The sequence below is a fragment of the Ornithorhynchus anatinus genome, chromosome 11 (genome assembly GCF_004115215.2).
Source record: "Ornithorhynchus anatinus isolate Pmale09 chromosome 11, mOrnAna1.pri.v4, whole genome shotgun sequence".
Classification (NCBI taxonomy): Eukaryota; Metazoa; Chordata; class Mammalia; order Monotremata; family Ornithorhynchidae; genus Ornithorhynchus; species Ornithorhynchus anatinus.
In genome coordinates, this window is record NC_041738.1 from 24,611,317 (window position 1) to 24,626,372 (window position 15,056).

Below are 15,056 nucleotides of genomic sequence, written 5' to 3' on the forward strand. Positions count from 1 at the left end.
TAATGAATCTTATTACTGTTACTTCTACTGCAAGTAAGCTGGAAAATATCAGAATAAGGCTCCAATCCAAGAAAAATTCCTGGAACTGGCCTTTCAGGTTCGAATATGGATCTGTGTTGGTGGAGGGCAGGGAAGGCCTGCCCAGGCTGGAGAAGGACTGAGAGCCAGCCCCTTCCTGCTCTTTCTTTCCTTTCTTTCCTTTCTTTCCTTTCTTTCCTTTCTTTCTTTCTTCCTTTCTTTCCTTTCTTTCCTTTCCTTCCTTTCTTTCCTTTCTTTCCTTTCTTTCTTTTTTTCTTTCTTTCTTATTTATTGAGAGCTTACTATGTGCAGAGCACTGTACTAAGCGCTTGGAATGTACAAATCGGTAACAGATAGAGACAGTCCCTGCCCTCTGACGGGCTTACAGTCTAATCGGGGGAGATGGACAGACAAGAACAATAGCAATAAATAGAATCAAGGGGATGAACATCTCATTAAAACAATAGCAAATAAATAGAATCAAGGCGATGTACATTTCATTAACAAAATAAATAGGGTAATGAAAATAGGTTTCTTGGTGAAGCTTCTTGTGGGCAGGGAACGTGCCTAACAACTCTGTTGTACTGCACTCTCCAGTGTTCTGCACACAGTAAGCGCTCAATAAATACCACTGATTAACTGACTAAATAGCAGCTGGAGAAGGAAGCCAGAATGTTGGAGGTGGCCCTCGTTCCTACTAAGTTGGACCATCTTGTACCACTCACCAACAACCCTGGAACGCCTCCACAGTCCACTTCTTTTGTTCCTGTGCATGAGGCGCAGAGTGCGGCTGGCGGGAATCTAGATAACAGGTCAACCTCTTCCACCTCAAGTTCATCCTTGTGTGCTTTAGCTCTGCAAAATTATTTCTCCACCCTCACTGCACCCATACCCATTGCCCTTGCCGGTTGTTTCAGATGTTTAACTCCCTCTTCAAACTGCCTTTCCTCTCACCTCCCCCATCTCTTGTCCTTAATGACCTGGCCAACCTACTTTGAGAAAAGTGAAACTATCAGTCGTGATGCACCCAAAACCTCTCCTGTTCCTCTCCAGTCCCTTCCCATTCCTGCCTCTTCAACTTTCCCATCTTTCCCAGGAGTACCTCAAGAGATTTCCTGCTTTCTCTCAAAATACTCTTCCCTCCACCTGCACATCTGGCCCCATCCCTTCACACCTTAACCAAGCACTTATGCCCTCTCTTGTTCCCACCCTGACTGCCATCTTCAACTGCTCACTCTCCAGTGTTTTATTCCCCACAGTCTATTCTTGAACAGTTTGCATTTCTTCCACTGTCTGTAAAAAAATTGATATTCCTGTTTCTGACCCTGTCCAAATCATGTGACTTAGCTTTTTATAACATACTAGACGAGGGCTGGGATGTATAACTGGAATTTATTACATGTCAGAACACTTGATCTTCATGGGGTTGCTCCACCCTTGCCCTGTTCCCTTTTCAACTGGATTGGCTGCCCTTCTCTCCCTCAGCTGTCTTGAGGGCTCCAGGTTATTCTTCATCTTCCTGATACTCCAGCTACCTCTTCTCCTCTTCCCCTTTGCTCTTCCTCCTTCTTTCCTCATTCATTCATTCATTCATTCATTCATTCATTCATTCATTCATTCATTCATTCATTCATTTCATCGTATTTATTAATTCAATAGTATTTATTGAGCGCTTACTATGTGCAGAGCACTGTACTAAGCGCTTGGGATGAACAAGTCGGCAACAGATAGAGACAGTCCCTGCCGTTTGACGGGCTTACAGTCTAATCGGGGGAGACGGACAGACAAGAACAATGGCACTAAACAGCGTCAAGGGGAAGAACATCTCGTAAAAACGATGGCAACTAAATAGAATCAAGGCGATGTACAATTCATTAACAAAATAAGCGTTTACTGTATGCACAGCCCTGTACTAAGCACTTGGGAGAGTACAATACTACAATAAACAGTGACATTCCTGCCCACAGTGAGCTCACAATCTACCAGTTCTGGATCTCGCTTCTACCCTCAGGCCTCACAGCCAATAATCTCCAACTAGTAGCCCTGAGCCACAGTGTAATGCATGGGTATAGACAAAAACCACCTCTACAGTAAATTGTCCCCCATTTACACAACCCACATGTTCAATCTGTCACCAAATCCTGCTGGTTTTTGTTTCTCCACGCTTTAAGAACATCCAGGGGTTGCCCATCCACCTCTATATCACATAGAAACTCCTTTCAAATGGCTTTAAAGGAATCACCTTGCCCCCTCCTACCTCACCTCACTGTTCTCCTACTACAACCCAGCCTGCACATTTTGCTTCTTTAATGCCAACCTATTCACTGACCCTCGATCTCATCTATCTCACCGCTGACCTCTTGCCCTCCCTCCTCTTATCTGACAATTACTTTCCCCACCTTCAAAGTCTTATTAATAATAAAAAAATAATAATGATGATGGTATTTGTTAAGCACTTACTATTGCCAAGCACTGTTCTAAGTGCTGGATTGAAGGCACAGCTCCTCCAAGAGAGAAGCAGTGTGACTTAGTGGAAAGAGCACGGGCTTGGGAGTCAGAGGATGTGGGTTCCAATCCTGCCTCTGGAACTTGTCTGCTGTGTGACCTTAAGCAAGTCACTTAAATTCTCTGTGCCTCAGTTACCTCATCTGTAAAATGGGGATTAAAAGCGTGAGCCCCAGGTGGGACAACTTGATTACCCTGTATCTAGCCCAGAGCTTAGAACAGTGCTTGGCATATAAGTGCTTAACAAATACCATTATCATTATTATTATTCCCTAAGCCCCCATGTCCTCTTCTCCCACTCCGTTCTGCATTGTCCTGGTTTATTCCCTTTATTCGCCCCTCCCTCAACCCCACAGCACTTAGGTACCTATCTGGAATTTATTTATTCATATTGTTATCTGTCTCCCGCTGCAGACTGTAAGCTTGTGGTGGGCAAGGAATGTTTATTGTTCTAATGTACTCTCCCAAGCACTCAGTACAGTGCTCTGCACACAGTAAGCGCTCAATAAATATGTTCGATTGATTGATTGTCCATCCTCTCTTTCCACATTACTACATACTGGCCTCTTGCTGCTTCAGACTGGGATTCGGGTGGGGCTGACAACAGAATCAGTCCTTCAGGCCATTGAATTTATTGAGTGCTTACTGTGTGCAGAGCGCCCTGCACTAAGTGCTTGGGAGAGTCCAACACAACAGTATAACAGGCATATTCCCTGTCCCAAACGAGCTTACAGTCTAGAGGGGGAGACAGGCATTAATAGGAAAAAATAGGGAAATGTACATAACAGAATGGATAAAGACCGCCCCCCAACCCCATCTCAGAGACCCAAAGGGAGCGTGCATTGTCAGAGGAGATGATCAGAAGAAGCGCTGCAATGGCTCTTTCCCAGCGTGATCCAGCTCAGACAGTTTAACTCCTGGCCCTGCCCAGCCTTCTACCGAGGAACCCAGTGCTGATATCCAACTCCCGCTCTGAGCCTTGGTTCTGGGGTGATGACGACCTACTTGGATTCTCCCTCCATTCACCCTTCCGCCGCTGCCCCGGGAGAAACTCGGAACAAAACTGGACGGGTGCTCTAGGTAGGAGGAGGAGGAGGAGGTCAAACTGGGGAGCAAACTGGCTGGGTCTGGTTCAGCCTTGCAGCCTTGGATGAATTGAGCCCAGGCTCTCACCAGAATGTTATATTGTACTCTACCAAGCGCTTAGCACTATGCTCTGTGCCCAGTAAGCGCTCAATAAATATGACTGACTGATTGTGGGGAGAACAGCTACGGATATGGCGGCTGAGAGAAGCTTTGCGACCTGGTGGAACGAGCAAGGGCCCGGGAGTCAGAAGACTTAGGTTCTACTCCCAGCTTCGCCATTTGTCTGCTGTGTGACCTTGGACAAGTCACTTCATTTCTATGTCCCTCAGTTACCTCATCTAAAATTGGGGATTAAGACTGTGAGCCTTATGTGGGATTAGGACTAGGTCATTATCGTGTACCTAACTCCAGTGCTTAGAACAGTGCTTGAAACATAGTAAGCACTGTTTTTTACCTTAAAAAAAAATGGAAGAAGGGTAATGGCCCCTTCCTGTTCAAGAAGCCCAGACTCTAGCCTAGGCAATGATATCCTTCATATCACGTTGCTGGAGATATCATGGCCGACCCAGGTAGATATTTTTTGTCATTTCACCCTTGGCAATGTGTTACATCACTAAACTTCCCCTTTCACTTTTTATATTTGAGATTTAAATTCAATCTCCAGCCACAGATTACAATAATGAAGATAGGAGGGATATTGTATTTAGTAGAAATAAAAAAGCAAAAGAAAAGTTTCTAAACTTGAACTCCTAAAAAAGCAAAGGCAAAGAGGGACATGGTTTCTGAATAAAGAAAAATGAACCCTTTCATCAGAGGACACAGCTGATTTTATTAGGCTATGATTCTCTGGCCAGAAAACCGGAATTAATTTACCATTTCTTTTATTTTGTAAAATGCGAAAAAAAATTCCTTAAAGATTGAACTGACTTAGCTACATGAATTCTGGACATTCTTTGATCTGCAGTGAAAGTAATTTGTTAAAGAATAACCAGAGTTAATTGAAAATGTAGAACGACTGAACACTGAAAATGTTTTCAGTACCTGGTTGCCAAAGAGGTTGAATCCATTAATTGCTTCCAAAACTGCTTTTGCTAAGCCGACAGAGCTGGAAGAGGGAGAAAAAAAAAGGGAGGGGGGAGAAAAGAGGAATGTTTGTTACTCTGATTCTCCTGGTATATGAATAAAAGTAATAATTAAAAAAAACAACAGAAGACTCTTCAAATACAATTCTCCTTGGTTAATATCTACGGCAATCTTAACAGGAAGACTAATGGTACCTATGGACAATTCTGGCACTTCCCCATTTTACTTGCTCTTTCTCTCAGTGATCACCTGGGAAATATACTTCTGTTCTCACCTTGTTTCTAGGCATTGGCTAAGCTACTTAAAGTGGTGGTTTCATTTGAGTATCGTTATCATTCACCAACTCTAAAGAAAGTTCACAAAACGGTGCTGAATGATGAGAAGTGTCTGTAATTACCACATCAGAGATCATTAATTTCAGATCGATGTAATGGAACCATCAACGCACCCGTTAGAAAAAAAATCATACCCATTTCTGCTTACCACTGTGTGGATGAATGTCTATGTTTAAATACTCTTTAACCATGAATTCCAATACAATCTATTTAAATTTTGTGGCATTAACTGGATGACAAACTTCCCTTGTGCTATTTCCCCATTTCTTTTTGGGCACCATGCATTTCTTACTGGGGAAAAATGCAAATTGTATTTTAAATACCAAAAGGCTTATATGTTACGCTTGTCTTATGCTGTCGAGTCGTGGCCAACCCACAGCGACTCCATAGACACATCTTTCGCAGAACGCCCCACCTCCATCTGTGACTGTTCTGGTAGTGGATCCATAGAGTTTTCTTGGTAAAAATACGGAGGCCGTTTACAATTGCTGCCTCCCACGTGGTAAACTTGAGTCTCCGCCTTTGATTCTCTCCCGTGCCGCTGCTGCCCAGCACGGGTGAATTTTGACCTGTAGCAGACTTCCTTCCACTGGCTAACCACTCGCCAAGCTAGGAATGGAATGGGTAGGCCTCTGCTTGACTCTCCCTCCCATAGCCAAGACTGGTAGAGTACTGGAAACTCTCCAAGTGTGGTCCTAAGAGGGCATATACTAAACTATTGGCTTTAAATCCCTCTAAGCCCAGTTTTTGCCATAACCCTCCTGCACTGCATAAAGCTTTGTGGTGAATTCTTTCTTCCAAGTAAACACTTCACTGTAATCACTTGGAAATCAATGATTTCTCATCAATTTAGCAGTTTTCTAAATCATTCATACCACAAGGTACTTAGGTTTGCATTGATGTTTTGCTATGAATAGTTCCCTAAGAAAATGTAGCTTTTATTTTAACTATTTTACCACATGAATTATTTACAACTTAGGGTATTGATGGATTGATTTAGTGTGGGTGTTCTATTTTTCTAAACATGCCTAGGTAAGGTTTAGCTAAACCTAATTTTTTTCACCTGGGTTTTCATTTGATCCCAGATAGAAAGCCCTAATTCAGTGGATGAAACTTTATGAATTTATTTAATAGAAAAATAAAATCAGCTAGTGAATAACCGCAATATTTTTGCCTCCCTCTTCTCTTCACCATCACGATGAGGTTCCCAGGACCAGCAGAGGGAACACAAAGTCCGAGGTGATTGAGAGTGAGCCCCACGTGGGAGAGGGACTCTGTCCAACCTTTATTTACTTGTATCCACCCCAGCGCTTAGTATAATGCCTAGCATGTAGTAAGCACTTACCAAATACCACAATTATTATTATTCTTACAAGCACTTGGGAGAGTACAATATAATAAAAAATATTCCCTGCCCACAACAAGCTTACAGCCTAGAACTGGGGGAGACAGACATTAACATAAATAAATTACAGATATGTACATAAGTGCTGTGGGGCTGGAAGGGGGGAAGAATAAAGGGAGCAAGTCAAGTCATCACAGAAGGGAGTGTGAGAAGATAAAAGGAGGGCTTAGTCAGGGAAGGCCTCTTGGAGGAGATGGGCCTTGAATAAGGCTTTGAAGCAGGGGAGAGTAATTGTCTGTTGGATATAAGGAGGGTGTTCAGGCCAGAGGCAGGACATGGGCAAGAGGTCGGCAGGGAGAAAGACAAGATCAAAGTACAGTGAGAAGGTTAGCATTAGAGGAGCAAAGTGTGAGGGCTGGATTGTAGTAGAAGAGTAGTGAGGTGAGTTTGGGCAAGTCACTTCACTTCTCTGTGGCCCGGTTACCTCATCTATACAATGGGGATTAATGCTGTGAGCCCCAGGTGGGACAGGGACTGTGTCCAACCTGATTTGCTTGTATCCACCACAGTGCTTAGTATAGTGCCTGGGTCATAAAAATAAAAAATGTTGGTATTTGTTAAGTGCTTACTAGGTGCCGAGCACTGTTCTAAGCGCTGGGGAGATACAGGGTAATCAGGCTGTCCCATGTGGGGCTCACACACTTTTAATCCCCATTTTACAGATGAGGGAACTGAGGCACAGAGAAGTTAAGTGACTTGCCCACAGTCAGCTGCCAAGTGGCAGAGCCGGGAGTCGAACTCATGACCTCTGACTCCGAAGCCCAGGCTCTTTCCACTGAGCCACGCTGCTTCTCCACTGCTTCTCATCGTAACCACTTAACAAATACCACAATTATTGTTATTATTCTGAACCCTTGATCCTTTATCTCACATTCCTTCTCTCTCTCCATCCCCACACTGATTTTCAGGACTTCAATATCTATGTGGATCTTGTCGTTGCCCAATTCCACTCACTCTTCCACTCCACTGACCTCCTGCTCCACCTCACCTCACAAACTCACCAACTTGGACACATGTTCCATCTAATCATCTCTAACCTCACCAACTCAGGAATTCCACACTCCAAATAAAATCTTCTCACTTGCCTTCTCTCCCACCTGCCCTTCCTGGTAAACTGTCCTGTTCTCCCATAGGAACCTAGATCCCTTCCAATTTTCCAAAGTCTTTATGCTCCATTTCTTCTACATACCCAAAATACTTTCTCTTGATCGATCAGTGGTATTTACTGAGTGCATAATGTGTGCAGAACACTGCACTAAGTGCTTGGGAGAGTACACAGAGTTGTACTATACAACAGAGAAGCAACGTAACCTAGTGGATAGAGCACCGACCTGGGAATCAGAAAGACCTGGGTTCTAATCCTAGCTCCATTACTTGTCTGCTGTGTGGCCTTGGGCACATCACTTCACCTCTCTGTGTCATCTGTAATATGTGGATTAAGACCGCGAGCCCCAGGTGGGACGTGGACTGCATCCAACCTGCTTAGCTTGTATCTACCACAGCACTTGGTACAGTATAGTAAGCCTTCAATAAATACCATAAAAACAAAGAAAAAACTAAAAACAGAGTTGGTAGACACATTCCCCTGCCCAAAACAAGCTTACAGTCTAGAGGGGGGCAGTCACACACTAAAATAAATATATAACATATGGATATATACATATCCATAAATGCTGTGGGGATTAAGAATATCAATGGTCCTGGATCCAAGTGAATAGATGACACAGAAAGGAAAGGAAGTGGGGGAAAGAGGGCTTAACTGAGGATGATCTCTTGGAGATGTGACCTCAATATGGCTTTGAAGGGGGTGGGAAGAGTGATGGACTGGTGTATATGGAAGAATAGAGAAATCCAGGCCAGAGGGAAGATATGGGAAAGGGCTCTGTGATGAGATAGATGAGATTGGGGCACGTTGAACAAGCTGGGGATACAAGACTGAATTGTGCAGCCTGGGCTGTTAGTAGGGGATCAGCAAGATAAAATAGGAGGGGGTGAGCAGAGTGAGGGTTTTAAAGCCACTGGTCAGGAGTTTCTGTTCGATGTGGAGATGGATGGGCAACCACTAAAGGCTCTTGAGGAGTGGGGAGATGTAGATTGAATGGTTTTTAAGAAAAATGATCTGAATAGGCAAATGAACTAAGAACTGAAGTGGGGAGAGATAGGAGGCAGAAAGATCAGTGAGGAGACTGATGCAGTAGTGAGGATGAGAGAGGAAAAATGTTTGTTAACAGTATGGGGCAGTTTGGATAGGGCAGGATTCCCGATACGTTGTAAAGATAAAACCGAAAGGATTTGGTGACAGACTGACTACGTGGGTTGAATGAGAGAGTTGAGTTGAAGATAATGCCAAGGTTACAGGCTTGTGAGACAGGGAGGATGGTGGTGTGTACCGTGACGGGAAAGTCATGGGGAGGACAGGGTTTGGGTGGGAAAATCTTAGGTTCTGTTTTGGACATGTTAAGTTTAGGTGTCAAACAGAAACCCATTAATATCAGCTTTAAAAGACTCACCAATTCTCCCCCTTCCGACCTCACCTTACTACCGAAACCCAACACCCCACACTCTTCTTTGCTCTTTTCATTCATTCAATCGTATTTATTGAGCACTTACTGTGTGCAGAGCACTGTACTAAGTGTTAGGAATGTACAATTTGGCAATGGATAGAGACCATCCCTGCCCAACAATGGGCTCACAGTCTAAAAGGGAGACCGAGAGCATAGCAAAACAAGTAGTCAGGCATCAATACCATCAATATAGATAGAATCATAGATATATACATATCATTTATAAAATAGAGTAATAAATACTATATACAAATATACACAAGTGCTGTGGGGAGGGGAAAGGGGTAGAGCAGAGGGAGGGAGTAGGGGCAGTGGAGAGGAGAGGAGGGACAGAGGGAAAGGGAGGGCTCAGTCTGGGAAGGTCTCCTGGAGGAGGTGAGCGCTCAGTAGGACTTTGAAGAGGGGAATAGAGTTAGTTTGGCAGACGTGAGGGGGGAGGGCATTCCAGGTCAGTGGTAGGACGTGGGCCGGGGTCGACGGCGGGAAAGGCGAGAACGAGGCACCTTGAGGAGGTCAGCGGCAGAGGAGCGGAATGTACGGGCTGGGCTGTGGACGGAGAGAAGGGAGGTGAAATAGGAGGGGGCAAGGTGATGGAGAGCTTTGAAGCCAAGAGTGAAGAGTTTTTGCTTCATACGAAGGTTGATAGGCAACCAATGGAGGTTTTTGAGGAGGTTCCTCTTCTAATGCCATGCTACTCATTGGAACTCTCTCGCTGTCACCACCAACCTCTGGCCCATATCCTCCTCCTAGCCTGGAACTCCTGCCGTTCAATATCTGACAGACCATCACTTCTCATGTCCAAAGCTGTCCTAAAATCACATCTCCTCCAAGAGGCCTTCTCTAACCAAGCCCCCGTTTCCCCAATTCACCTTCCCTTTTATATGCTTGGATCTGTACCCCTTAAGCATTTGATATTCACCTCATCCCAAGAAATCCTAAGTACCTATCCCTAAATTCGCCCATTTCTCCTATCTGAAATTCATTTTAAAATGTCTCCACCTTTAGGCTGTAGATTCCTTGTAGATGGGAATTATGTCAACTCTCATTGTACTCTCTTAAATGCTTAGTACAGTACTCTGTGTAGAATAAGCACTCAATATCGTTGACTGACTCATTGATAAAATGAGGCAGTAGGAAGCAGTGAGGTCTAGTGGAAAGAGCACGGGCCTGAGAATCAGAGGATGTGTGTTCTAATCCACTTCTTATGTGCTGTATGGCCTTGGGCATGTCACTTCACTTCTCTATCCCACCGTTACCTCATTTGTAAAATGGGGATTAAAACAGTGAACTCCATGTAGGACGGGGACTGAGTCCAGCCCAATTTGCTTGTATCCACCCCAGTTCTTAGTAAAGTGCCCGGTACATGGTAAATGCTCAACAAATACCACAATTATTATCATCATTATTATCATCATTAATAATTATTATCATCATTAATGATTATCATCATCATTATTAGTAGTACTGTAAAAACATGCAGTTAAGAAAAGGGCTGAATATCTAAAGTCTTGGGATAGTAAACCAAACCAAGACGTTCTGTTGCTGTTGCTTTTTCTTTGGACTAGTTTTGAATTTTTTCAAGTTTCATTTGCCATATGTTGTTCTCTACTTTCCCAAATGGTTATTTTTTTTCAATAAATGAGTGTGTGTGTGTGTGTGTGTGTGTGTGTGTGTGGTGTCTCTCACATTGTAAATTCCTGGAGGACTGGGATACTTTCTCCCTTTTCTTTAGGTGTCAATGCATTTACCTTTAGTATTGAGAAAAAGTGCTCTCAAACAATAATGGGTGATTTATGGTAATGTTTGATAAAGAACAGTGAAAGACAAAATGTCTAAGCCTACCCAGACACATCAGATACCCTTTTTCAGAAAATAAAAGTTAGGTTTCCAACAGAATGTATGAGATACTGAAAGGAGCGTCCTGTCACAGTACATAGAAATGAATCAAAGATTTCCCCCTCTCCGTGGAAGAAATGCTTCCTTATTCATGGTTCCTGACTGAGTCCATCTGACTGATAGCTGTTGCCCCTGGGGATGCTGGCGATATTAAAAAATCATTTAGAAAAGAAGGACATTAAGTTTCACTATCTTACTCTTCCTATTTGCTAAATAGAGTGAATAATCAAGTAGCTATAGAATTCTTTCTGAGAAGAATAAAGTCATACCTATAGTGACATCAGAGAAAGGAAGCAGGCTGGGCAGAAAAGCCCAAAATGCAGCCTGGAAGTTGGGCAGACATGCTAATGCCAGGGTTCCCGGGGAAGACTCTGAGGGATTAACGGAATGAAACACTGAAAACATTCCAATTGATTTCAGGGAGCAATCTCCACAAATGTTTGATACTGGGCAGTTTGAGGTAAAAACATGATTTTTCAGCGAATAGATCCACTTTGAAAAAATACACTTATCCTATTGTGACATGGTCAATATGTTAACTTTTCATTTGCTTTCACACCAGAACAATCCATTTACCCACAGGCAGAGCAATGGACTGGGGCTATTTCTGTCTGGAAGGTAGAGTTGTCTGAAATTTAGATTCTATGGTCTTCAGAACTTCTCCCTTGAGTAGCGCATGCTGAGGTGAAATCCAGTTAAAAGGGACATTTATCGATATGGAGAGCCAGCAATGTTTCAAAATGTTTCCTTATTTACATTTCCGGAGATATTTTGTAACCTATCGAAGTGCAAAAAGATAAGCCTACCTTTACTTCCAGGAATCGGACCCTGTATTATCATCGTGTGTGGGAAAGAAATGAATGGAAGTCCTTGCCATAATGAATCAGATCATGAGGCTGATATTTCGCTTCCAGCAGGAGCCAATACTTGATGCTTCCAAAGGTTAAACAAATTCCATAGTGATTTAGTCAATATTCCTGGGGATCTTTCCAAGCTTCAAGCTGCAGCAGCTAGCTCATGGATCCAGCACCATTTCAGTGTCACTTTTCTGACAATGGATTCGTGCCGACTCCACAAATCTACGCTTACAAAGAGGGCATCTTGGTTATTTTTTATAGGTTACACGGTCTATATGGAGTCAGGATAGGCTTTCTGAAAGTGTGTTGGTTTTTTTTGTGTGTGTGTGTGCATGAGGGAGGGAGTGCTGAACCCCTGAGAAGCTAGACTCCCACAAGGCTATAAAATCCAATTGTCTTTGTGGCCCAGAAATAAGGCCCATGACTTGTGGATGATGGGACTCAGCACTGCCAATTGAAGACCAAAATAGGGATAGTTCCATTTTGGCCTAAGAATTAAACAAAAGTGGATTACAATGGACCAGGTTTATTGGCTTTAGGGCCTTCAATCGGCTTGCTCACTCACTCTCTCTCTCTCTCTCTCTCTCTCTGTTTCCCCTACTTAACCACTCTGTCTTCCCACTACACCCCAACTCACATTCCTTGTTCTTCTTAAGCTAACCTACTCACTGTGCCTTGTTCTTCCACTGCTACTCTCTGGCTCATCCTCCCCCAACACTTCCCTCACTGCCTGGAACTCCCTCAGTTCTCCCCCATTTTGAAAGCAGGCGTGACCTAGTGGAAAGAGTACGAGCCTGGAGGCAAGGAGCCTGGGTTTTAATCCTAGCTCTACTACTTCAATAAACTGTCTTTTTCAGCAGTTACTACACGTGTAGAGCACAGTACCAAGCACTTGGGAGAGCACAATACAAGAGAATTACACACGCTCCCTGTCCATAACAAGCCTAGAGCCTAGAAGGGGAGAATGGCACTGACATTCATTCATTCAATAGTATATAAAAAAAATAAATGTTGGTATTTGCTTACTGTGTGCAGACCACTGTATTAAGAACTTGGGAAGTACAATTGAGCAACAAATAGAGATAGTCCATGCCCACAACGGAATATGAATACCTGCTGTGTGTCTTCCACTTCTCTGCGTGCCTCAGTCGCCTCATTTGTAAAATGGGGATTAAGAATGGACTGTGTTCCACCTGATTAGTTTGCATCTACACCAGCATTTAGTACAGTGCCTAGCACAAAGTAAGTGCTTAACAGATACCATAAAAGGAACCAGTATTTAGGATTATAAATCCGCTAGGCCCACCACTCTACAAAGTCAACAGTCCTTGCGGGAAAATCAACAGCAAAAAAAAAATACGGTTTGCACATCACATAATCCTTATTCTACAAACAGTGCCTTGTATATTTTTCTCTTGGGTGATTAGAGTTATAGCTTGAATTAGCAAGTATTTTACAACACCATAGTGGTGTATGGAAACCAACCATGAAGTCTACTAAACACAGAAAAGGGAGTGGAAAAGATGAGAAACATGAAAAACCAGCCCAAACCTGAAAATTCCCAAATAACTTACAAATACTATATAGCCTTTTTAAACAGTAAGTATTGTGTGGAATAAAAATGGACAATGTGAGTACCTGAAATTGAGTGTAAATGCAATTAGATTCAGTTCTTTGTTTGATGCTTTAGTGATTGATGATTTTCCTTGTTGGAGAAATCAAGGGAAAAAACAGAAAACTGAATATAGACCATCTTCAATTAAATAATGGAACTGTTCATTCTCTTTGTCTCTATGGTCTATTTTATATCTTGTACTCAAAAATCTAACAATATAAGAAACAAATTATGCTCTCTTTAATATGCAGCTCTTCTACATCTCAATGTTTCGTGAACTCCCTCACTTTCTATTTAAATAATGCACCAAACTTATTCAGTTATGAATTTCATTTTTCTTTGCTATTTTTTTACAGCTTCCCAACAAACGCTAGGCTTGAAATTCAACTCATGATCTCGATGTAATTTACTGGTCACTTACTGTGTGCAGAGCACTGTAGTAAGTGTTTGGGAGAGTACAGCAAAGCAGAGTTCAGAGTCCCTAAAATGTCTGAATAAAATACACGAGAAGCAGCGGGCACAGGCCTGGGAGTCATAAGGGCCTGGGTTCTAATCACCAGCTCTCCCACTTGTCTGCTGTGTGATCTTGGGCAAGTCACTTCACTTTTCTGTGCCTCAGTTACCTCATCTGGAAAGTGGGGAAAGTAGGACCGTGAGCTCCATATGGGACAGGGACTGTGTCCAACCTGATTACCTCCTGGGGACAGACTGCAAATGAAAAATTTCCACTGTCTTCTTTACAGCTGGTCCTTACCTTCACTGCACGGTTTGGGTGACAAGGGAAACTCTGTGTGAGAAAGTATACGTTTGTGTGTGTTTCTCTTCTACTTCAGTGAGAGAGGGGAGTTTTATCACATTATGTAAAGGATGTGGAAGAGGAGACAGGTGAAAATGAGGCACAACTAATTTTTATAGGATCCTGAAATTTTTTGAAATGATTCCCGAAACTGAGTTAATCCACGATTTTCTTCAGGGGATATTATGATAGCCTTTTTTAACATTTAGAAACCTATCACTTAAAGGCTAATGCTGCAGTTGTCTGATTTCGTATACTCATTTACTGCGCGGAAGTAGGCAATGATAAACCACTTCTGGATTTTTACCAAGAAAACTCTATAGATCCACTACCAGAACAATTTGAGATGGAGATGGGGAGTTCTGGGAGAGATGTGTCCATGGCGTCGCTATGGGTCGGACACGACGTGGCAGCATAAGACAACAACAAGATGTGGGGTGGGGGTGGAGGGCCTTGCCTTGTGGTGAATTGAGGGCCTCAGTGCCTGTAAAGCCAGCAGCTTCCTGAAATATGGGTCCTTAATAGGCGGTAAATATAACTTACTGAACTCTACTGATGACAACTAACTTTTCAGCTGTAGTGCTGGGGATCACTACTGGGCTGGCGACCATTTCAAAATCCTATCAGCCTGAGGGTAACAAAAGGAAAGACCTGAATTTTCAGCAGGAGAGGAAATCGGTCCTTGGACCGATCAGTGAAAATAAGGAAATGATGCCTTAGAGGGCCAGCGTAGCCTAGTGGATAGAGCCTGGGCGTCAGAAGGTCATGGGTTCTAATTCCAGATTTGCCACTTGCCTGCTGTGTGACCTCGGGCAAGTCACTTCACTTTTCTGGACCTCAGTTCCCTCATGTGTAAAACGGGGATTACGACTGTGAGCCCTATGAGGGACAGGGAC

General features: G+C 43.2%; 1 protein-coding gene and 1 non-coding gene across 5 annotated transcripts in view; both read right to left on the bottom strand.

Moving 5' to 3' along the window:
- PHKB (phosphorylase kinase regulatory subunit beta) overlaps window positions 1-15,056 on the bottom strand; it is a 239,896-nt gene that overhangs the window by 130,556 nt on the left and 94,284 nt on the right. For all 4 annotated transcript variants that reach the window (XM_029075680.2, XM_029075681.2, XM_029075682.1 and 1 more), the window contains one exon: window positions 4,651-4,714. In XM_029075680.2, the coding sequence (XP_028931513.1) occupies window positions 4,651-4,714 (64 nt within the window). The remainder of the gene's footprint in view (window positions 1-4,650; window positions 4,715-15,056) is intronic.
- Window positions 5,595-5,732, bottom strand: LOC114815402. Its single transcript, XR_003763165.1, has one exon. It is a non-coding gene; the product is annotated as a small nucleolar RNA SNORA7 (small nucleolar RNA).